This window comes from Sceloporus occidentalis, unplaced genomic scaffold (assembly GCF_023333645.1).
Source record: "Sceloporus occidentalis isolate IW3139 unplaced genomic scaffold, rSceOcc1.0.p SCAF_1, whole genome shotgun sequence".
Lineage (NCBI taxonomy): Eukaryota > Metazoa > Chordata > Lepidosauria > Squamata > Phrynosomatidae > Sceloporus > Sceloporus occidentalis.
Window position 1 is genome coordinate 69,648,759 of NW_028316981.1, and position 22,868 is coordinate 69,671,626.

At 39.1% G+C, this 22,868-nt stretch overlaps 1 protein-coding gene across 2 annotated transcripts in view; it reads left to right on the plus strand.

Moving 5' to 3' along the window:
- The window catches only part of NT5DC2 (5'-nucleotidase domain containing 2), a 39,228-nt gene that overhangs the window by 713 nt on the left and 15,647 nt on the right, over positions 1–22,868 (plus strand). Inside the window, exons 2-6 of one of the 2 annotated variants that reach the window (XM_089524334.1) lie at positions 5,122–5,306; positions 7,184–7,258; positions 9,764–9,819; positions 12,206–12,299; positions 21,244–21,372. In XM_089524334.1, coding sequence (XP_089380460.1) covers positions 5,122–5,306; positions 7,184–7,258; positions 9,764–9,819; positions 12,206–12,299; positions 21,244–21,372 — 539 coding nt within the window. The remainder of the gene's footprint in view (positions 1–5,121; positions 5,307–7,183; positions 7,259–9,763; positions 9,820–12,205; positions 12,300–21,243; positions 21,373–22,868) is intronic. The other variant, XM_089524343.1, reaches the window with a different exon arrangement.

The following is a 22,868-nucleotide window of genomic DNA, read 5'->3' on the forward strand; positions in this document are numbered from 1 at the left end:
CGTGGCAAAGGTCCATGCAGGGATTAGCCTAAGTCTGAAGTTTACAAGAGAACCATGTGCCCCAAACACTGCCAGACTTGTTCAACATCTTTGGTGAGCTGTTCGCTCCCCAGCCCTTGCAGTTTGAAGCTTTGCCATGTTGCCACAGTCCCTGACAACAAATAGCTTTCTGCTCAGGCAAGAGGGACATGAAGCCTAGGTCGTCGGCCCAAAAGGTCAAATTCTGATGTGAAATTAATAGCAAATCCCACTTGTTTCTATTTAGAAGCAAGTTCATTTCCATCAGACTTACTACACAAAAAGGGTGTGGACAAACTGGAGCGTGTCCAAAAGAGGGCCACCAAAATAGTGAAGGGCCTGGAAACCATGCCTTATGAGGAGAGACTTAGGGCGCTGGATATGTTTAGCCTGGAATAGAAATGGTAAAGAGGTGCTATGATAGCCCTGTTTAAACATTTGAAGGGATGTCATATTGAGGAGGGAGCAAGCTTGTTTTCTGCTGCTCCAGAGACTAGAACGTGGAACAATGGATGCAAGCTCCAGGAAAAGAGATTCCACCTCAACATTAGGAGGAACTTCCTGACAGTGAGGGCTGTTCGACAGTGGAACAAACTCCCTCGGAGTGTAGTGGAGTCTCTCTCCTTGGAGGTCTTTAAACAGAGGCTGGATGGCCATCTGTCGGGGATGCTTTGATTAGATTTCCTGCATGGCAGAATGGGGTTGGACTGGCTGGCCCTTGTGGTCTCTTCCAACTCTGTGGTGCTATTAAATAATGGTGTACTGTATAGGAATACAGTCAGAATGCAGGGAATTATTTTTTACATTTTACCATTAGTTAACTGTGATACTGAAATTAAATTGTGGACTAAATTATAAGGTTTCCATTAACATACTCCAAGGACCTTGTGTATCTGAAGTGAGTTGGTGCTTTTAGAGATGAAATATCCACATTGCAAAGCAGTGAACAGTACTAGCTAGTTGGCCTCTGCAAGGTACGTTAAAAAGTAATGCTTTGGAAACGAATGAAGGCTGCAAGATTAAAATAGCAAACATTATTTGCAGGCCAGATTCTTTGAATCTAAAATCCAGCGATTCAGGGTGATGAATGCGCCACTGCTTTATTTTTCCAAGGAATGTTCTGTTTTTAAATAACACTGTTTCATAAATTAACATAGCAATAGCAGCTTCAATATAATGAGTAGATACAATACCACTCAGGTAGGCAATTTCAAAATTATAATTCACTTTTTTCAGGTGAACAACCACAAGGAATAAATTTATATGATGTAATGTGTGCTCAAAGCAGACTGCTCTTCAGATTGCTAAAATTAGTTTGTTTACTGTGATAGAGAAGCAATAGTGAGCCGTTGGGTTGGTGTCCTTAGGGCTTAGAGGCACTGTGCAGCTGATGGCACCTGGCTCTGGTTTTTTCTCCTCTTTTCAGCTAACCCAGAACAGGCAGTGGGTTTCTTGAACTACTGTACAGTTAGACCTACATATCCACAGGGAAGCTGTTACAGACCCCATCATGGATATGAAAAAGCATGGCATCTCAAGTCCTGTTGTCCCTAATGCCACCATTAGGGACAGTGGAGCTCACTGCCTGCAGATGCTCAAGTCCACAGATAGCAAGCCTGAGGATGGTGAGGTCTCACTATATGTAGCCTAGAAACTATAGTCAAAAAATTGGCCCAAAAAACCTGAGTCATCTTACCCACAGGTCAATGTAAGTGCTGTACTTTAACGCTTATTAAAAGAAGGAACCTTCCCCTGGTGAAAGGCAAGAGTGTAATCTGTCCTGGAAGCAGTGATCCCCTTCTGTTATCTCATCCATCTGACCTTTAGTGTGAACAAAAACAATGATATGTCTGCTGGAACTTCATAAGTTTTTTGGCACTGTTTTCCTTTCAGTCATCCTTCAGATCCTTTGTTATATATCCCTAAATTTTACCCTCAACTTATCCATGGGTCATATCAAAATCCATAATTTTGGCCCCAAAACCTGCCCTCAATTGATACTTGAGGTCCATTTACAGTTAGTGATGAGATGGATGAGTTCAAAATAATTTGAAAGCTGTTAAGACTAGCTAATGAATATCTTCATTCCTCTGTTAATGTGTTCATACATTTCTGTCATGTCTTATAGCTTTCGTGGGTAAGGTGTAAGTAGTGACTGTATCCAGGAGCACTTTCTCCTAAACTGTGTAGAAATGTTTAATGTATATTTGCTATAAATATTTTTTTACTGTAAAAGTTGAATGTGTAATAGATTGGGGTGTGTGTGTGTGTGTGTGTGTGTGTGTGTGTGGACTCTCCATCTTTGAAAATCTTTAATCAAAGATTGGATGGGCATCTTTCAGGTGTGCTTTAGTTGCATGGCAGGGGATCGGACTAAATGACCCTTGTGGTCCATTCCAGTTCTGTGATTCTGCGTTACAGTGGCCAACTAACTGGTACAGATTATTTTTTTGTAAAGTGAATATTTCAGAGATTACTACACATTGCTTTTAAACTGCAATTACATCCAGAAAAAAGGCACCTTTGGTGATTTTTATCACACATTGCCACCTATGGCCCCAAAGTGGTTAGGGCATTCCTTTTCTTGACAGGGAAAATCTCTGCCAAGTTCTCAGAGCTAGGAAGTCTTGGGGTGGCATCTTTTTTCACTTTCATGTTCTTTTAGATTAATTGCTGAAACATACTCTACATCACATTGCTCTTTAGCTTTTGTGAACTTCAGCTGAACTGTGCTAATAATGTGGCAGCCAGGTTATTGGCTAGTGTGAGGTATAGGAATATAACATCCATTTTGAAATGGTTCAGCTAGTTCCCATTTGATTTGATCTGGAGATTCAGCTCAAGCTGTTGGCACTGACCTTTAAAGCTCTAAATGGTTTGCACTTGGACTGTCTTTGTTGTTGTTGTGTGCCTTCAAGTCATTTCTGACTTATGGTGACCCTAAGGTGATCCTATCATGTGGTTGTCTTGGCAAGATAAGGACTGCTTAATATAAATGAATCCAGTGTCACCTTTTTGATTAACTGGGGAAAAGAAATTTCTGACATAAGCTTTTCTGGACAGATTACTGTGGCAATCCCTTTGAATACTCCATAAAGACTGCTGTCTGCTGTCTTTTTGCATGAGAACCCCTGGTGTAATTCTTTGTGTTCACATCTTCAGAAGAGAGTGGCTTACAGACTGTAAACTACTTAGGGAGTGCTAGACATATAAAGCAGACATATAAAGGAAGTATCATATGACCCAAGCTGCCAGTGTGGTGTAGTGGTTTGAGTGTTGGACTGTGACTCTGGAGACCAGAGTTTGATTCCCAGCTTGGCCATAGAAACCCACTGGGTGGCTTTGGGCAAGTCACACCCTCTCAGCCTCAGGGGAAGTCAATGGTAAACCTCCTCTGAACAAATTTTGCTGAGAAAACTCCACAATAGGGTTGCCATGAGTCGGAAATGACTTGAAGGCACACAACAACAAAAGTAATTTGACCTACCATACCAAGATGACAAAACTGAGGCTGTCATACTTTGGTCACTCTGAGAAGGCATGACTCACTGGAAAAGGTGGAGGGCAGCAGAAGGAGAGGAAGGCCACATGCCAGATGGGTAGACTTAATCAGAGAGGTCACGGACATGAATTTACAGGACCTAAACAGTGCAGTGGAAGACAGGGAGGCTTGGAGATAGCTCATCTACAAGGTTGCCATGAGCTAGGGAGACTGGACAACTGCTTTTCTGGTGATGAGTCACTTGAATTGTGCTGCTTGGACTGTTTGGCTGATTGCTTCTGGGAAGCAGAGCTGTGTATGGAGGAGCTGAATCAGCTACATCCCTGATATATAGCTATATCCCTGGGGGCATTTTGGGACACTGTGTGAAGATTTTCTTAAATGTTAACTCTAATTAGTTTTCTTCTCTCCATTCTTATTCTGCTTGCATAAATTTGCAGTCATGGTTATGGGGAAAAGAAATGAGATCCGAATCTAGGACAGTTGGTGACTGACAAGTGAGAGTGCTGGAAAAGGAGTTTCAATCTTTAGTGTAACTTGTTTCCCATTTGACAACTAGATCAGTATCTAGGATATCTTTATAAATGCTTTTAACTTTCAAGGCTAAGGTCCATTGTAAAGCCCAGTAGGTACCTAGCTCCATAGTTGGAGAAAAAGCTTGGCAGAACTTAAAAGCCTTATAATAATGTTGCAGCATCTCTGAAAAGGGTAGTGGAAAGAACTTTGTAATTCAGAATAGAATTAAGTTTGGATAGAATTGTTAGGCTTGGATCTCAACAAAGCTTTTCTGAAGAGCTTCTGCTCAGGAACAAGGCTAAGGTCAAGCAGAAGATCCATGTGGTGGAAGTATGGGAAAGGACTGCAGTGTGAAGGGCGAATGTGTGAGTCACCTTACCCACGTCCTTTGCCACTCCCCTCTATTAAGAACATTCTGTGAATGGAGTCCCCTGGTCCTGCTAACAAGAACTCACCTCAGGATTGCCGCCAATATGTTTGGGCTCACAAAATGGAAATTCAGTTATTTTATATTGTGGTAGAAATAGGAATATACATGTTATCTCAAAGATGAATCTAGTACAACTGACCCATCAGTGATACCTTTATTGACCAACTGTATACTTGTTGTATACTTGTTACAAGCTTTCAAAGCTCCATGGGCTTCTTCATCAGGCAAGATGTTACAAACCAAACAGGAGGGGGAAAAAACAATCGGAGATGTTAGTCAGATGCCTACATGTTGTTTCAGTCCTTAGTAAAGATGTTATGATGAGGAGGATATCTTTTGCAGGCAGGCTCCTCCTCCTTCTGGCAATAGAGAGATTTTCAAAGTCCAAGACATTTAAAGTCTATTTGCATCTCAACAGGGACCCCTCTTTTGCAATCCAATATGTCTCCGTTCCAGTGAGGTCACAGGCCTCTTTGTAGTTCAACTGAAAATTTCACACGGAGCATTTCACAAGTATTATTTAATAGCATTCAGTTGCTTCTAGTTAAAGAGGAGAGTGAACCTTTCTTTCTTTCTTTCTTTCTTTCTTGTAATGTAACAGCCTCCCAACGCCTTGTGGCATCTGACCAGTTATATTTCTATTGCCTTTTTCTAGATCTCCTTCCACCAGGGGTCTGTAGTCTTCTCAATCCAGCGGCTATCTACGCAAATAATGAGATCAGCCTGGGAGATGTGGAGATCTATGGCTTTGATTATGATTACACATTAGCACAGTATTCAAATTTGTTGCACTCTATGATATTCAACACTGCCAGAGACATGCTGATTGAACAGTATAAGGTAATAGTAAAATTTGTATTTTTGTTTGTTTGTTGTTTCCAAGTTATGAACTGATGCATTTCTCTTTGTACACTGCTTAATCCATAATGGATCAGGGAAGTATAGTGCTGAGATGGTCTTGGATAAAATGTGAACATAAATCTCTAGTCATATACTTTGGTCCTATAGTGCATCTTGCAAGAAAAGAACATGTACTTTTATTTATTTAATTTATTTATGTGTTAAGAGCCCAGTGTGGGTTAATACAATATCCCAAGTGGCCATCCTCAAGGAGATCAGAAATATTTGTTTCGGATCTTTTCAACTAATCATGATTTGCTGTTAAACTGAACTGGGACAACCTATCTTATGCTGTAACTTCTTTCACACAGCTAATCTCAAAGATGCTACATGATCTGTTTGTATGGGACAACTTATGGTTAGTGTTGCTTACAATGTATTGAAACAATGTTTATAATCTTCTTGGAACTATAGTGAGGGAAAAGAAGTTAGAATCCATGGACCTGAGGTTGATGCACATATCACTACACCATATCTGAGGAACATCTGCCCTCCTACTGTGATGAACTATAGTTTCCATCATCCCACACCACTGGCTATGCTGACCTGAGGACATGAACATTGAAATTCAACATCTGGGGAGCCACATGTTCTCCCTCCCTACATTAAAATGTAGTTTAGCATTGTATACAAACATAGCCATTGGATCAGTGTTATGAAAACAAGTCTCAGACATCTCTTTCTTTTGGTGTGGTATGGCCAAAAGGAGGCGTTCAGAAGCTTTGCTTCCTCTTTTGTTTATGAACTTTGTTACAGTTTCTGTAAGAGGACAGTTTTAGTTAATAGAACCATAGTAACTTCAAAACATAAGCAATTAAGCAAAACCACCGTTGATTTAAAATCTTCAGATCTGTTCATTGTAGCCATGCTGGAGTTGTAAGGGAGAGTCAGTGAGCCTGAGATTTCATATCAAACCATGGTACCATTTGCATCCAAATTCAACTCTTAATGTTAATCTGCCTTTAGTTTTAATCTATTTTTTTCTTTGAAGTTTTCCTGCTTACAGCAGACATTCCAAAAAAGGAGCATAAAGTTGCTTTATGGCCCTTTGGTTAAGATTAAATGCAGTGTCTGTTCCTATGTTTAGTACTGTATTTGATATATCCCCCTGCTTGATGTCTGCAAACCAAAAGGATTTTTAGAACTGGTTTAGTGTTGCTCTAACTTTCTTCATCAGGATTTTGGCATATAAACATCTTTTTATGAGTTATAATTATGGGTGGTTTCTTTCTTTCTTTCTTTCTTTCTTTCTTTCCTTTCTTTCTTTCTTTCTTTTTTTACTGTATTATATATTTTAATGTTTCAATTACTTTTGTTTTTATTTGATTTTATCACTGTTAGCTGCCTTGAGTGCCATTTGTTGGAAGAAAGGTGGGCTATAAATTTAATTTGTGTGCTTTTGTAGTTGTGCATAAGGAGTCGAACAGTAGGCTAATAACTGGCTAGCTTAATCCTTGCTTACTACATTTAGTTTTAGGAGTGTTTTGATTTAGTTTGCTGTACATTGTTGTTGCTTTTTAATGGGAGAACTTTACGTTCTTTCTCTAACTTCTTGCTTTTGTGGTTGTAGAGTTAAATGTGAAAATGTAGTGTGTGTTCAAAGGCTCCAACCTTGCAAAACCCATATGAGATAGAAAGCAAGAAGTCATGTATGGATTTCTTCACTGATCAGTGTCCGAAACTAACATACTATCCACTACATTCATTGCCAGCCTGCTTCACTTGTCTTCTAGGATGGTTGAGGTCTTTGAAGGAAATTAATGTCAGTTGTACCTTCGTGTGACAAAATATTTGCTTTCTAACTCAATGTTTTGCAGTACCCAGAGGGACTAAAGAAGTATGAATACATTCCTGGATTTGCTATAAGAGGACTTCACTATGATGTGCACAAAGTAAGTTTATACAAATTGTTCATGTGTTCATATCAATTTTCACTGTATTCATGGAATTGAGTAATTCAGCCTGTGGGTTATGTGTATCTGGATATTTTCTAAGAAAGCAGAGGCACCTTTGGAGGAAGAAATGTCATTCACTAGGTCTTTGAGTGTGCGGGTCCTAGAAGAGAAAATGGAATGTTTACACAGGAGCTTCTTCCTTTGCAAGCCCAATAGAACTACAATTTAGAAAGAAAACAATAGTTAACCATAAAGGGTTATAGTAAAGGTATGGATAGTCCTGACAGATTGTTCACGTTTTCCTGGATCAAGAAGCATTTTTCTGTGTACTGAGTGAGAGAAGAGAAGGAGGAACTTGCTTTACATAAAAAGCCACAAGGACATGTTTGAAAAATAGGAGCTGTGACACTCACTAAAGTAAGAAAGTATTGCTGTTTTTTCATCATACAGATGTGTTCAGCAGTGATCTATGTAAACAAATTTAGTGTCCTATATATTACAACAGATAAACAATTTTATGAAATTTAAATATATCCCTACTACATATTCTCAAGGTATGGTTCTTTTGTTAGAGACAGAAGAACTAACTACCGTGCCGTAGGCCGCTGCATATGTTATGCAGGAAATGGTATTGCTAAGAAGCCAACAGTAAGTTTCTAAAGCCTCCATAAGTAGCAAAAACGTACATGGTAAGAAGACACTTGGCTACCCGTGGACACAGCTATAAGCCAGTGCTGTAGAGAAGCCCAATTCACACCCTGTTGGTATCATTCTGGTGACAAGTAAAAACATGTTTGGTTTTTTCTTTTAAAATCTTGCTAATTGCTTCCGTCCACATTAACACATGGTTTCATGTTGTTTAAACCCATTTTAACTAGTTTTAATGTGTGGTTTTTAGCTTATGTAGTATGCTTTTAGTCTGCTTAAGTTATCTTTATTATCTAAAATCATTTTATTTATAATAAAAATGATTTTATTATACACTGCCCTGAGATCACATAAGTATTTTCAAATAAATAAATTAAATAGGAGCTAGTGTGACATAATGATTTGAGTGTTGGACTAGGACTTTGGGAGCCCAAAGTTTAAAATCCCTGCTCGACCTTGGAAACCCAGTGGTTGAGCTTGGGCAAGTCACTCTCTCTCAGACTTAGAGAAAGGCAAATCTTTATGAGAAAACCTCATGATAGCCTGGACTTGACATAAGTCAGAAACTACTTGAAGACACACAACAAACAAAGAAACCACAGTCTTTCTGTCTGGTTGCTTTAAAGTATTGTCTGGACCTGAAATTCTGGCTCGCTTCTGTACTAGCCAAAATCCTAAACCAAGAACAAGCCCCAACTTCAGTTCTGACCTGTTAAGCTAGAGTTGCATATCACATCAAATAAACATGGACAAAGAACTAATGGTTTTTCTAGCCACTTCACCTTGTAGGAGAAGTCAAGCAGAATTAATTAGGTAGAATGCAGTACTGTGGTGTTCGTTACCAAGAAAGCTAGAGTCTTCAAGGCCCAGTATTATTGCTTCTGAACACAGCTGCAGAATTTGTTACATCACCTTGAAGATTTTCAGTAGCATTCCTGTGGTGTGTGTATCCTATTGTAGGGCTTGTGACAGTAACAGATGATGACTCTACATATGTACACATATGTACAGTGCGCCTGCGCCTTGCACGGACACATTTTACGCAGCTTCCAGCCGCTTGGCGAGGGAAACAATGGCATGTGCACCTGTGGTGCATGCGTGCCGCTCTGCTACATGCACAAGCCCCATTATTTCCTATGGGGATCGAGCATAGGCGGATTTTCCCTTACGCGGGGGGATCCAGAATGGATCTCCCCACATAAGGACAGGGCCCACTGTACTGAAAAAAATATTCAACTACTTTTGTCAAGTCAAATATAAGAAATCAGTTACTTGAAACTGGGGCTTTTTTGCTGCAGATAGAATGGACTTCTGACCCATTTCTGCTGACAGAATTTGGAAAGCAGGCAGTCTTTACTGATTCTCCTTTTACGCTGCTATCCCTTATACCTCAAAAATATACTCTGGAAGGTTAAGGGGATTCCACTGGCACAGCAGTGCTTAAGAACTGATGAGGCAGAGAAAATCAGTGAAGAACACCTCTCTGTCTTTCCTACAGCCAGACTCTCTTGACAGGAACTTTGCTTAGAGTGTGATCTTAAAGGTATGACAAAACCTGGATCCAATCCAGTATGTTTTAGTCTTTGATGTAGTAGAATGTGAAGCATGACCGTCTGTATAGATGTTTAGGTTCTTCTGTCGAAACAATTATGGGCTAGGTTCTAGAGTGTAATTCTGCTGATTGAGGTTGAGGACCCTCTGTCATACTCAAAATCTGCTCTGAAGGTCTTGGAGAGAGAAGAGAAAATCTCATTGTACTACATCCTAGCAGCTAAAAGAAGTAAATGCTAGTACTGTATCATGTTGGATTTAACCATGCAGTATTTTCACGGTGCAGACCTGACTATCTTTCAGAGCCTTCTGATGAAGATTGATGCTTTTCACTATGTTCAGTTGGGTACTGCATATCAGTGAGTTATATCTCATATCTTTAAAAAGTCATTGCTGTCATTGTCATCTTCATGAAAAGTCTTAACACTTTACATCTGTGTTTTATTTCTGAATTCCTTCATCTTTATACAGATTGTTGATTTTATGAAGCATTTATTGGTCAGGTTGAATGAAAAGTAAGTTATGTTTTGTGTACAAGATCACTTTTAAGACTGAGTTCTGAATCTGTGACTGGGCCACTACAATCTGATTACACTGGGCTCTCTGTATTCATGGATTCTTTCTCCATGGATTCAACCACCCAAGGCTTGAAAATATTCAAAAAATATATAAATTCCTGAAGCAAACTTTTATTTTGCCAATAGATATAGTAGCCACAATCTTACTACAGCATTGTATTTAATGGGACTTGGGAATCCATGGATTTTGGAATACATTGGGGATTCTGGAACCAAATCCCAGTGGATACCAAGAGCCCATTCTATACTGATAACAGTCACTGAAGTCAGCCAAATTGTATTAATCATCTCTCACGAATTTGTTAAAAAGATTGTCTTTTGAGTGGTTGATATGGGCCAAGGGAGATTGACAAGTATAGATGTCAGTGTAAGTATGTACAGGGGTGGTGTCTCCCATTCAGATGAATGGGGTGTGCACCTGTGGTGCATGCCGCCGCTCGCATGAGCTCCATTCAAATGAATGGGGCTTGAGCATAGGCAGAATTTGCCTTACGTGGGGGATTCCAGAACGGATCCCCCGTGTAAGGCAAGGGTCCATTGTATGTATATATGTACTTCACTGGTATTAAAAATTTCACAGGACAGATTATGGCAATTGGTTGAGGCAGCTGGATGATGCAATGTCTGGAAAGGTTGCAACATGGTGGAGTGTTATCGTCACACTACTTGGAGGACATGGTTGGGATGACTCAACAGGTTGATGCAAAGGACAGTTGCAGGGACCTGTGTGGGGAGATCATGCCATGGACAGCGTGGGTTATTATTGACTAGTGGCTGGTTGGTTGGAGAGTTGTTGTCATGTATATAGTGCTGTATATACTTAGTAGTAAAGTTCTGTAAGTAGAACTTGGAAACTGAGTATTTCTTCAGCACTTTGTGCAGTTGTAGATGCTGGTAGCACTGCAAATCCCAGCAGAGAAAGGCCACTAGTCGTGCACAGCTGAAAAGGGGGAAGGTGGCTTTGTAATCAGATAGCTATGTAGAGGTGTCAGTGACTGAAGTTGTTTCCTGAGAACAGAAATATTCTACTTGCAACTGATTAAGAACTCAAAAAATCAAAAGAATATGTTTGAATAGATCCTGAAAAAGGGAATAATTATTGTGAGTTTTAGGGTGAATTATTTTTAAAATTTGCTTGTGGTTTTGGTAAATATTTAAGTTTCTTGTTGTACATACAGTATTGCATGTTAATGTTAATAACTTTACTTCCTGAATATTATTTCTAATGTTCAGATGTAAGATAGATTCAGGTGGCACCTGCTGGGCTATATTGAAACAATAATTGAATAGATAGTTCTACTTTCAAAGGCAACTACTGTTGATTCATCAGTTCTTTTGTCATTCACTTTCTCTTTCATTACAGCTATGTGGAATCTTATTAATTTCCCTAGTTGTCTTGACTATATACCAGTTCAGTTATATACTATCTTAAAATACAACACCAAAAACACTAACTCTTTAGAGCGGTTTTAATTAGTCTCTTACCTTATAATTCCATTATTTTTGGATGCACGTGTCTGTTATAGACAACCATTATTTTGTTGATAGCCATAAAATGTAATGTATCTGCCTTCCAAGGTTGGCTGTTCTCTTTGCTTTCAGTAAATTGTCTTTGGCAATGCCAATTTGAAGAGGATGTAACAAAATTTTCCACCAGAATACTATGTATATAAAGGCCTCTTGTTTTCCTTTCTTTATGCTTGATAATATCCAGCTTAGAAAGGTATTTAGTTGGCTATTTAAAGAAGCTTATGTCACTGGAGTGCTACTGAAATATCTGAAATTTTAACAAAAATGAGTACCTTGAGTCATATGACATTTTATGAACTCAAGTCATGATTATTTATTGTCACACCTAAAATGTAATGCCATACACACACTGTAATATTTTTTGTTTAAAAAAAATTGACAGGATAACAAGCCAGGAATCTATTTTCCTTGAAGTGAACACAGCTGGTTACCAATTAATAAATGAAAAGTTTTAAGCACTAATGACTCATGGTTTAAATAAAAGACCATGATGTATTAGAAATTAATTTAGTGTGAGGGTCAGTTCTTGCCCCCCCCCCCCCCCAGCTATATAAAGTTCTATCACTCTTTTCTCCTCTTTGACTTTTATTTTAATTGAATTTGACATTTACTGGAAGTTCTTGTAATTTGTTTTTAGAGGGCTGAAACCAGTGCCTGATGAAGAGGTGATTGAGATGTATGGTGGAACTCAGCATATCCCCTTATACCAAATGAGTGATTTTTATGGCAAGGTACAGTATACATTTTTATGGAATATTTAATTAACCTTGCCAACCAAGAAATTCAAGATATGTGAATTACTGAGAATGTCTGTGACTTCTTGCGAGTTTGGAGAATGGCATTTGCCAATTTAAATGTATTGCTGAAGGAAAAACCCACCTCGCTATAATTTTGCCTCAGCTCCTCTCATGAAGCTGGAGGAAAAATTATAAAATCAATGGGGTTACTCCTACTGTGCCAAAATTTGTTTGAGCCAATAGTTAATAATAAGGATACAGGCACATGTTTTTAGAACTATATCCCTGTTTCCAGTCTGAGTAAGACATTGGAAATGCGGCATGGAATGCCAAAGATTCTCAGGAATTTAGATGGCATTGCTTCTAGAGGGTGAAAGGATATATGCAGCTGTGAGTTGTATCACTTTACTTTGGTTTTCCAGATCATCTCAACTCTTTTAACAGTTATTTGGTAAAAGAAAGTAGTTGGTTCTTGTTTTCTTTTTTGAGGCCTTGCATTAAAAGATTCAAACTACAGGAAAGGAGATTCCACCTCAACATTAGAAAGAACTTCCTGACAGTAAGAGCTGTTTAACAGTGGAACAGGCTGCCTCAGAGAGTGATAGAGTCTCCTTCTTTGAAGGTTTTTAAGGAGGGTCTGGATTGCTATTTGTCAGGAGTGCTTTGATTGTATATTCCTGCAGGCCAGGGGGTAGGATTGGATGGTCCTTGTGGTCTCTTCCAACTGTATGATTCTATGACATGCAGAAATAATGTTCTTCTTGAAGTCTGTTCAGATATTGTTCAGATTATCTCCCTGAACCTGTGTGCACAGCAAGATCATAAGCAGAGCACTTGGGTCATGAACCCACTTTTTCTTGTCAGTCTGCAAATCCCATTTGATTTGGAGGTTTGCAATACACAAGATGGAACAGAAGAAATACTTGTGTGTATCATGTTACATGTCAGTAGACACCACTTTTACAAACAATCCTATTACTGCAGTATAGCATTTTAGTAAGCTCTGAGTGGCTTTATCCATTTTCATTTGTAGTTGACAATTTAACAAGCCCACACCAGAATATTTTTTAAATAGTTCACTTCTGGTGGGTTGACCCCATGACTAGTACAAGCAGTATGGTGAGAATGCATTGAATGGGTGAAAGCAGCTGCTTTGAGAAATTGTCCTCTTTGTTCTTCTTGCCTAACTGTTACATATTTATATATTTAAATATACACACCTACCTTCCCAAAGTTTTGAGAAAGGAGAAGGGGAGATCTTGCAAATTTAAGAGCTGATAAGCTATCTCTCTCCCAATACATTTTTGACTAGCTCTCTTTAATATTTGATGAATTAAAAAACACCAACAACACAGTCTCAGACCTTTTGGAGCTGCTTAGGAGGACTGGTAAAAAGAATGCTATTGTATTTCTTCCTTTAGCAGTCTTACAATATACAATTGGTCATGCAACTCACACAGACATGAAATTAGCAGATCTGTTTGAGTAACAATTTTCCCATAAGTCACTATGTGCTTCAGGTTGATCTGTGTTTCTTTTTCTACAGCTGTTTTTCTAACTTGGTATTATAGGCTTTTTAAATGCAATCATGCTTTTGCTATGCCTCAGAATTGGCTTTCCTTGACTTCTCTAGGCAGTGGAAATGCAGAAGTCTGCATGTGTCTTGAACTGTTAATGTTTTACATGTTTGTATAGTTTTGCAGGAATAGAATTTTGTTCAGTTCTATTCCCATATTCATAGCATTTGAGCAGAAGATGTGTAAGAAAAAAATATCTTGTATCTAGTGCATAATTCTGGACTTTCTAATCCTTTCATTTAAAAATATTTAATTTTTAAGATGCTTACAAATAAGAACTATGCTTTTAAAAGTCTTAGGGAAAAATCAAGACAAAGAGTAGACTTTCAGTAGAGATGGTTTTGTGCTTTGTGTGTCTCTTTATACCCACCTTCCTGCCAATCCCATAATAAGCACTTGTGATAAGAACATTTTAGAAAGAATTATTTATTCTAGGATATTCCAGGGTATAAAATAGTTCTGCTGCATCCAAGTTAAATAGTCTGTCTCCTGCACCACGCTGGTATCACGAATACTTGTCCAGTACATGTAATAATGGAAATAAAAAGAAAAGTCTATTTGAATACTTGAAAGAATGTGCACTAAGAAATTATATTTATTTTTTAAAATCAATTTTATAAATGTTAGAAACTCCTTTGTACTTGATCCCAGAGCACTGTCTTCCCCCTCTGTGTTGTTTCCTTTCTCTCTTCCCAACTCCTCCATTTCTTTTCTTTCTCAGGATGGCAGGTGGAGCAATCCACCATGTATAGGCTTATCCCGATGTGCCAACCTAACAAGGCAGGAGTCAAGAGTTCTTTGTGTTTGGTTAGTCTTTCCATCTTCCCACTCCTCTTCCGGTAGCTGGATCTTCTCTCTATCTCTCTCTCTCAAACACACACCCCTACCTACCTGCTTAAAGAGGTTGGGGACCTTGCAGAGAGAGGTACCCTCTGTACAACTACTTAGATCTCAAGTCTCTCTCCAGCTTTATCATTGGTGGCTAGGAAATGTTAATATGTCTTCCTCCTAGTGACCGAAGATGGTATAGCAGGCTACAGGCAAATTATACCAATTAATTAGAATTGATCCATTTTTTAAAAATAAATAAACCTGAGGCATACTCCCCTAGGTCCACATGCACTTTCCCAATGCCATGTTTGAGTCCCCAAATGACCTAGCTTCTCTCCAAATATGGGGGAGATGCTTATATTTTTTGCAACCTACCATGTTTTTGTCGCCCCATCTAGCTTCTTTAGGCCTAGGAAAAACCTTTTTATAATCCAAAGGTAAACCGAAAATAATTTCTCAATGTATTCTCTGGTTCAAAATAGGCCTCTGTTGGGCTTACAACTGATAAGATGGCAGCAAGTTATGGTGAAATTGCCATTCCCTCACACATCCTGGAAGATACAGGAGAGCATTTTAATATTTTTTGGAAAAAAAAACCAAATTGGAGGTGAGGGGCACAACTGGGAGGGTGGCTCTCCAAGATCTGGAGTCGGGTGAATGCAGTCCCTTGGACCTCATGTAGTTTCCTACCTTTTCTCCTAGGATCTTAGTATCCATGACAACTCTCAGATGTTTGAGTTTCATGGCCTTGGAGGCCATTTTTTCCCTCCCCTAGTGGCTTTCGTGTAAGCTGGAAGCCGCGTAAAATGCGCCTGCATGGTGCGGGCGCACTGTAGTTAGGAAGAGAGAGTACTGAAAGGATTTACTGAGCTTTACTCCCATTATTGATGTTCTAAGGCGAATGGTAGTGTTTGTAACATATTCTGTTTCTTTATTTAAAATCTAGTTTTATTCTGATTAAAAATCAAAAACTGTCAGGATGGTATTAAGAACCACCAATGGCAAGAGCTCCTCTTTATAGTAAATGCATATAAAAGAGTTTGGTTGCTTCTTTCAGTCACTCACTTTTCCTTTCAAATCTGTAACTTTGGAATAATGAGTTACTTTTTAGATTATTATTGTCAGATACAAGGAGAAATGTTAATTATGGTATGTCTCTGAGTTTCTTGAAGATGCTTTTGATTACTTAGTCTATGACCCTGAACATGAATAGTGCCCAAGGCCATCAAAAGGCATGCTTAGCTTTACTCACTCTCTCATATATAAATTGTTTTCTAACCTGCTAAGAGTTAGAGCAAGGAGTGTATGTGACTCTACATATTTTATCTATCTATTTATTTATTCATTTGCACGCTGCCTCAGGAAATCCTTATGCTAAAATTTTTTTAAAAGGCAACTTAATGTATATTCTTGAAATCTGTGTTTTCTGTAGGCTTTTTAGTGCAAGGGGCTTACAAAACATATTATGACAAACTTTAGAATGTCTCAGATATGGCGAACCAAAGAAAATGGGGGGGAAACGATCTAAAATAATAGCAGTTCGTTAGGCATCATATAGCCATTTTTGTTGTTATGTGCTTTCAGGTCATTTCCAATTTATGGGGACCCTAAGGCATTCAACAAGATTTGTTTAGAAGAGATTTGCTTTTTTCTTTCTTCTGAAGCTGAAAGAGTATGACTTTCCCAAGGTCACCCAGTAGGTTTCCATGGCTGAGCAGGGATTCAAACCCTGCTCTCTTGAGTCAAACCACTACACCAAATTGGCTCTCCTATAGTCGTGCTGTGAATAAAAAGAGAAGGGGAAGTAATGGTTAATACAGCCACTGATGACATTATGAGTAACTGACAATACAAATAAAATCTTCTCCAACTCAGTTTAGGAATAATCTGTTTATGCAATTATAAGTGGAAGGTTTGTTCTTTTTAATGAGTTCTTGACTGTTTAAGATCATTATGGTCATCTGGCAGTCTTATTCCACCAGCAAAGGCAGAAACCCTTCTCTACAATCTGTAGCTGTTTTCTGATAAGAAAACACTGCTTGCCATTATTTATGATAGAACAGATTGTTCCTTCCTCAGATGAAAGGGCAGAACATATTTTAGTAGTTCTTGGCTGCTATGTGCTGCTGTGTCTGACCCTAATTTATAGTCCAGGCTTCTCTGGTTGTTTTTTGTTTTGTACTGTTTAGCTGTTCAGAAAGATATAATCCTAATTCCTCTGTTTTTATTTTCCTAAGACATTTCTAGACTCTTATTTCCTTAAATAGGCCTGGAAAATATTGGAGTCAAATTACATAATGGGATTATTCTGTTCATTAATATTTTTCCACTTGAGAGTACAAGCATTATTTTATTACATCGTCATACAATAATTCTGCTTTAAGTGATGGTAGTTGGTTTTTTTATTATTATTTTAAATTACTGTATATACTCATGTATAAGTCTCAAAGTTTTAGCCAAGATTGACCTAAAACACCTAGAACAACGTATCCATAGGTCAATGTAAGTACTGTACTTTAACTCTTATCAAAAAAGGCCTATCCCCTTCTTGAAGCAGAGTTGCAAAAGCTGAGAGCTTAGTCCATCCTGGGAGCACCTAAAAGAAAGACTGACCCATTCTACTCTGTCTGCTGTGGTGCTGCTTCTGCCTTTTTTTGAAAGCCTGAATGGTGACAGTGGCAGCTCTTTGTCACTTCCCTCTCAAAGGAGCGCTGACAGGAATCACACTTGGAAGGATCTGAATAAGACTTTCATGTACATTTGTCAGCTTTTCAGGCTTAAAATTAGTCAAGTAATAATAAAGTTATTACATTAAAGTTAAAAGCTATAATCATTGCTAACATAGGTGTCATTTTCTTTGCTTTGCCTTTTGATCCTTTTTCACATGTGTCCCCCGCGGATACCAAAATCTGTGGTTGCACAAGCCTGCATTGTCCCAAGTGATGGTGCATGCATGTAGCTGTGCTGCCATTAGGGACAGCCCCCATTGTCCCATGGCGGCGCATGCACAAACAAACAAACAGCTTCATTTATATACCGCTTCATACTGAACTAACAGTGTCTAAGCGGTTTACAACTATAAGCTAATTGCCCCCAACAGTCTCGGTACTCACTTTAGCAACCTCGGAAGGATGCACGCCTGTGTCAAGGTTGAGCCCTATTGCTCGTATTGAACTCACAACCTTATGGTTTTGAGTGAGTGGCTGCAGTACAGGCATTTAACCACTGAGCCACGCTGCCATTGGAGACAACAGAACTTAATGACAGCACATACATGCACCATCATTGGGGGAAATGTGGGCTTGTCATCCGCGGATGCTTGGATCCATGGGTGAGAAGTCCGTTGATATCGAGGACCAACTAGTTCTCTCCTGATCCAGCCAGCCTTTAGAGTGAGCACAAATAGTTATGCCTGTTGGAATTTTGTAAGTTCTTTGGCATTGTTTTTCTTTGCTTCATCCAATACATCCTTTAATACATGCCTCTTAAGTTGTATCCTTGACTTATCTGTGGGTCATAGCAAAATCCATAATTTTGGCCCCAAAACCTGCCTCGATTTATACATGAGGTCAATTTATAATTGAGTGTTGGCAAGAAATAATCATATGTATGGGTTATTGCTAGAGAGGCTAGGCATCAAAATGGGTAAAGAGCCACCCAGTGATTAACCCACCTGCCAGCCATTGTAGTACATGTCACCCAACCCATCTGCTAAGTGTATCTGGAATGATAGTCGTGGGAGGCCTCCTGAGTAGAAGCCTCTGCATGGTTCTCATGCCACCTAGGATTGGGATTGAGTCCTGCCCCTGATTTGAACATGACCCATTTACCCAGTGCCCAAGGGTCTCGTAAGAACACCTCCAACTGGGTATTTTGGGAATCCATATGCTGCCTTCCCCACACTGAATCCAGATACCATACCAAAACACCAAAGTTGCGAAAGGTTAAACAGATTAAAAGTGAATTTTAATATATTGACATAATATCAAATAAAATGTGTAGGTTGGTCAAAGCTCTGATCAAACTGAAGCAGGAAGTGGCGAACCCTTGACTTGAATAGGCAGATATAAGAATAGAGTGAAGCCTTCATTTGGCTTCATTAAGACCAGCCCGCAAGCTGACCTGGCAGCATCCCTTTGGCTGTTTGCCCTTTTTCAGAGGCTGTGAAAAGTACATCGGCTTTTGGGAAGGGGAAGGAGGCTGTGGCTCAGGAGAAGATGCCACTGTGAGCCTCAAATGTTGGTCTTAGTAAATTAGAAAAGACACAACTATGATGCTAAAATAATGTGTTGATTAGTATAATGTGTTGATTAGGATCTCTTCCGGCAGGGTTATTTAACGGATCTTCTCTAATCTGATTTTGAACATCTGAATATGATGACTCGATTCTTACGACAGTGAGCAATACTGTAACATCTCTTCCCCTTTTTATTTTTGATTGATGTATTTTATATGTATTTTATGATGTTTTTACTGTTGTAATCCCGCTTCGATCCGAAGGGAGAAGTGGGAGATATTATTATTATTATTATTATTATTATTATTATTATTATTATTATTATTATATCTGAAGGCCTCCATGGGAGGCGAGAGATTGGATGAGTGCTAACCGGTTAATTCTCTTCAGCACCATCAATACTGTTGACCAGAACTTCTTGCTAAATCTACTCCTTGTGTTGGGAGTTGGAGTCAGTTTTTTGCACTGTTTTAGAGGTGATACAAAGTACCGACATTGGAGTGTTTCTACTCAAATGCATGACATTTGTCCTAAAATGACGTGGTCAAACTTGAAGGATTGCTTTTCCCCAGTAACTAACTGAAGATAACTGGGAAGACTGTTCTGGTGGTGCTCCAGGGGAATGTGGCATGTAGTACTAATATACAAAGAAGAATGTTTTTGGTGGAAGCTGCCCTGTTACAGAATACACTCCTTATAGATATGTGACACATACTCCTCCCCAGTTTTCATGTGGATATCATATAAAACAGTTTTTTTCCAGCTGGCTTTCAGAGCATTGGTATATATTTTATACTAGTATACTTCTGCTAGTTGATGCTATTATATTATCTTAGGTTGTAACTTATTTGTGTTCGTAGGACTAGTTTTATTGTTTTATTTCATTGAAATTGTTTACAGGCCACTCTTTCAGGAAGAAGAACATGAAAGTGCAGGCATGATTAGTGAAGACATAATACTTATTTTAATTTCTTTAAACTTTGTTTTAATACAGCTTCATATAGATAACTTTGTGGAAGGCTGTATTACCTTGTTTGGCTTTTGTGCCATAGAATCTGCATAGAAATTCTTGACTATACGCATACTTTTGTCAGTGGACCTAGTTTGTTCCCACGCAGATCAAAAGCCAAATGACTGAACACTCAGCTATAATTTCCCAGAGGAATGGAGCAAGTTTCTTTTGTGTCTGACAGCATCTGAAAAAGATGCAGTCATGTATGCCCTTTCACATGCTGACAAATTTGCTGTGCTGACAGATATGTGAACTGTTCATAAGCCAAGCAAGCCTATGTTCAGTGGCTCAGTTATTCATGGTAAATCAGTAAATTCAGTTTGACCAGTAAAGAAATGCTGAATTTAGTGCACAATGTGATTTTAGCAAAGTCGATATACTAAAATCCAAACCCAGACTGGAATATAATTTGTAGAGCAGAAGTTAAATGGATAAAGTTTCTTTGAAGAGGTGAATTAACATTTTAAAGTCTGTGGATATTATTATTATTTTGTTGTTGTTAATGTTAATTGACCTCAAGTTGACCCTGATTCATGGCAACCCAATTCATGGATGAGACATCTCCAAGACCCCCTCTCCTCCACTACTCTGCTTCGATCCTGCAGATTTAGGCCTGTGACCTCCTTGACTGATACCATCCATCTGACATGCAGTCTGCCTCTCTTTCTACTACCTTCTACCTTTCCTAGGATTATTGTCTTTTCTAATGAGTCATGCCTTCTCATGAGTTGATTTTCTTCCTCTCTGCTTTCTTCACTGTCCAGCTCTCACATCCATACATGGTGATGGGGAATACAGTGGCTTGGATGATTCTAACTTTAGTGCTCAGTTGTTTATCTTTACACTTTAGGATATTGTCCTGATTCCAGATCCTGCCCTGCGAATTGGAAATATTGCCGATATTCAAGCCCTATTGGTTATAATTGTGGCATGCTCCTGCACACACACCAATTTGTTCCTCCTTTCTTGCTGTCCGCGAAGAACCAAGACCGTAGACTGCAAGTCTGCAAACAGGGAGGGACAAGTGTATTTTCAATAGTGTTTATATTGCTAAGATGTTCATGAGCATGACACTTGAGTTTTTATTTAAGAATGTAACACTATATTAATGCTACCAATTTAAAATATATAGCAATATTATTTTGCATGTGGACAGGATATACTGTGTTTGCTTCCTATGTGCATTATTTATTTTAATAGCAATTTTCCTCCCCCATCCCATCCATCCACTGAATCAGCATCCCTTTCTTTTTACAATAGTACATTTCTTCCTTTGGACAGGGACCATCAATTAAACAATTTATGGACATCTTCTCTCTTCCTGAAATGACATTGCTTTCATCAGTGACTGATTATTTCATGACTCACAACATTGAGTATGACCAAGTTCATCTTTACAAGGATATCAGCGTGAGTACAAGTTTTAGGGCATATTTGAGGGCAATCTTTTCTATGATGTCTTGTGTCTTATCCTGAGCTTTTGAAGATAGGATATCATTGCTACTGTAAAAATATGTAATGTACTGTAATTAATTAACAAATGATATCACTTATATGAAACATATTTTACTTGGGAAATTATTTTCAGCTTTCAATTTACCTTCAGAGAGGTTTAGCCCTGTTGTTTTAGCATGGGAGTTTTGTATGTGTTTGTGTGAGAGAGAAAGTGTCGTAAAAATTTCATCCTTTGAAGTTTGATGTTTTATTTCATTTGCTTTAGAACATGCCCTTGTAAATCATACTCCAATATGTCATATGGTTGGTTAGATCAAATAGTGATTTAACTATGCTATGCAAAAGTGTGAATTGTCATAACCTATTGATTAAACTGCTGCAGTCAATCTGATCTTTCAGAGTTTGGACCTTTAGGATGGACGGCATCTAACAGCATGTTAAGATCTGGAGATACAGATCATGATGCTGTGGAATAGGGTCTGTGTCCGTAGTACAAGGAGAGTGATACAAATTATAGTAGTATTCAGATACTACAATGCAGGGTTATGGGACAAAAGGCATTGTGTGCTGGCATACAAGAAGGCTTTACTTGATAATACAAGCCTAGATCTAGACCCATAAAGTGAAGTTTGTGTGAATTTAGACTTTGCCACTACTCCTATATTGTTTCCCCGTCTTGGGGAAAAAGCAGGATACAATAATGATGATAACAAATATTTCCGCCCTGTCATGGACGGACCATTTCCTGGTGGAGGCTGAAATTAAGGCATCTAAACAGATCCCTCCCGGGGGTGGCGGACCTATTAGAATGGTCCACCCTCGAAGGCTGATGGAACCCAAAAGGTTCCAAGAAGCCCTAGAGGGGTATATGGTTGGATGTGACGGCGATTCTGTTGATGCCCTGACTACCATCTGGGACACCGATCTCTCCAGGGCTATACACAGTATCGCTCCCAAGCGTCCTCTCAGGCCTGCTTCCAAAAAACAGCCCTGATACACGGAAGATCTCCGGGCAAGGAAGCGGGCCCTGCGACGACTAGAGTGCAAATGGTGGAGACACCAGCGCTTAGCCGACAAGGCACTCCTGGCCTCTCTTTTGAAGGACTATGGAGTGGTGATGGACGCAGCAAAGAACTCGCTCTATGCTGCGCGTATCGCGTCCGCGGAGTCACGTCCAGCAGAGCTGTTCAGAGTAGTGAGGGAGCTCACACAGCTTCCCTCCTCTCTGAACCCTATTTTGGAACCATCCAAGGCCTGCTGTGACCGATTTAACAACTTCTTCGCGGATAAAACCTCTCGGATAAGAGCTGATCTTGACACCATTATTGGGACAGAAACCAGAGTAGAGGCCTCCGGAGCTTCCGTGGACTCAGTTATACTGGATCATTTTGAGTCTGTAAGTACTGAGGATGTGGACAAGATCCTTAGAAGTGTTAGGAAGACAACTTGCT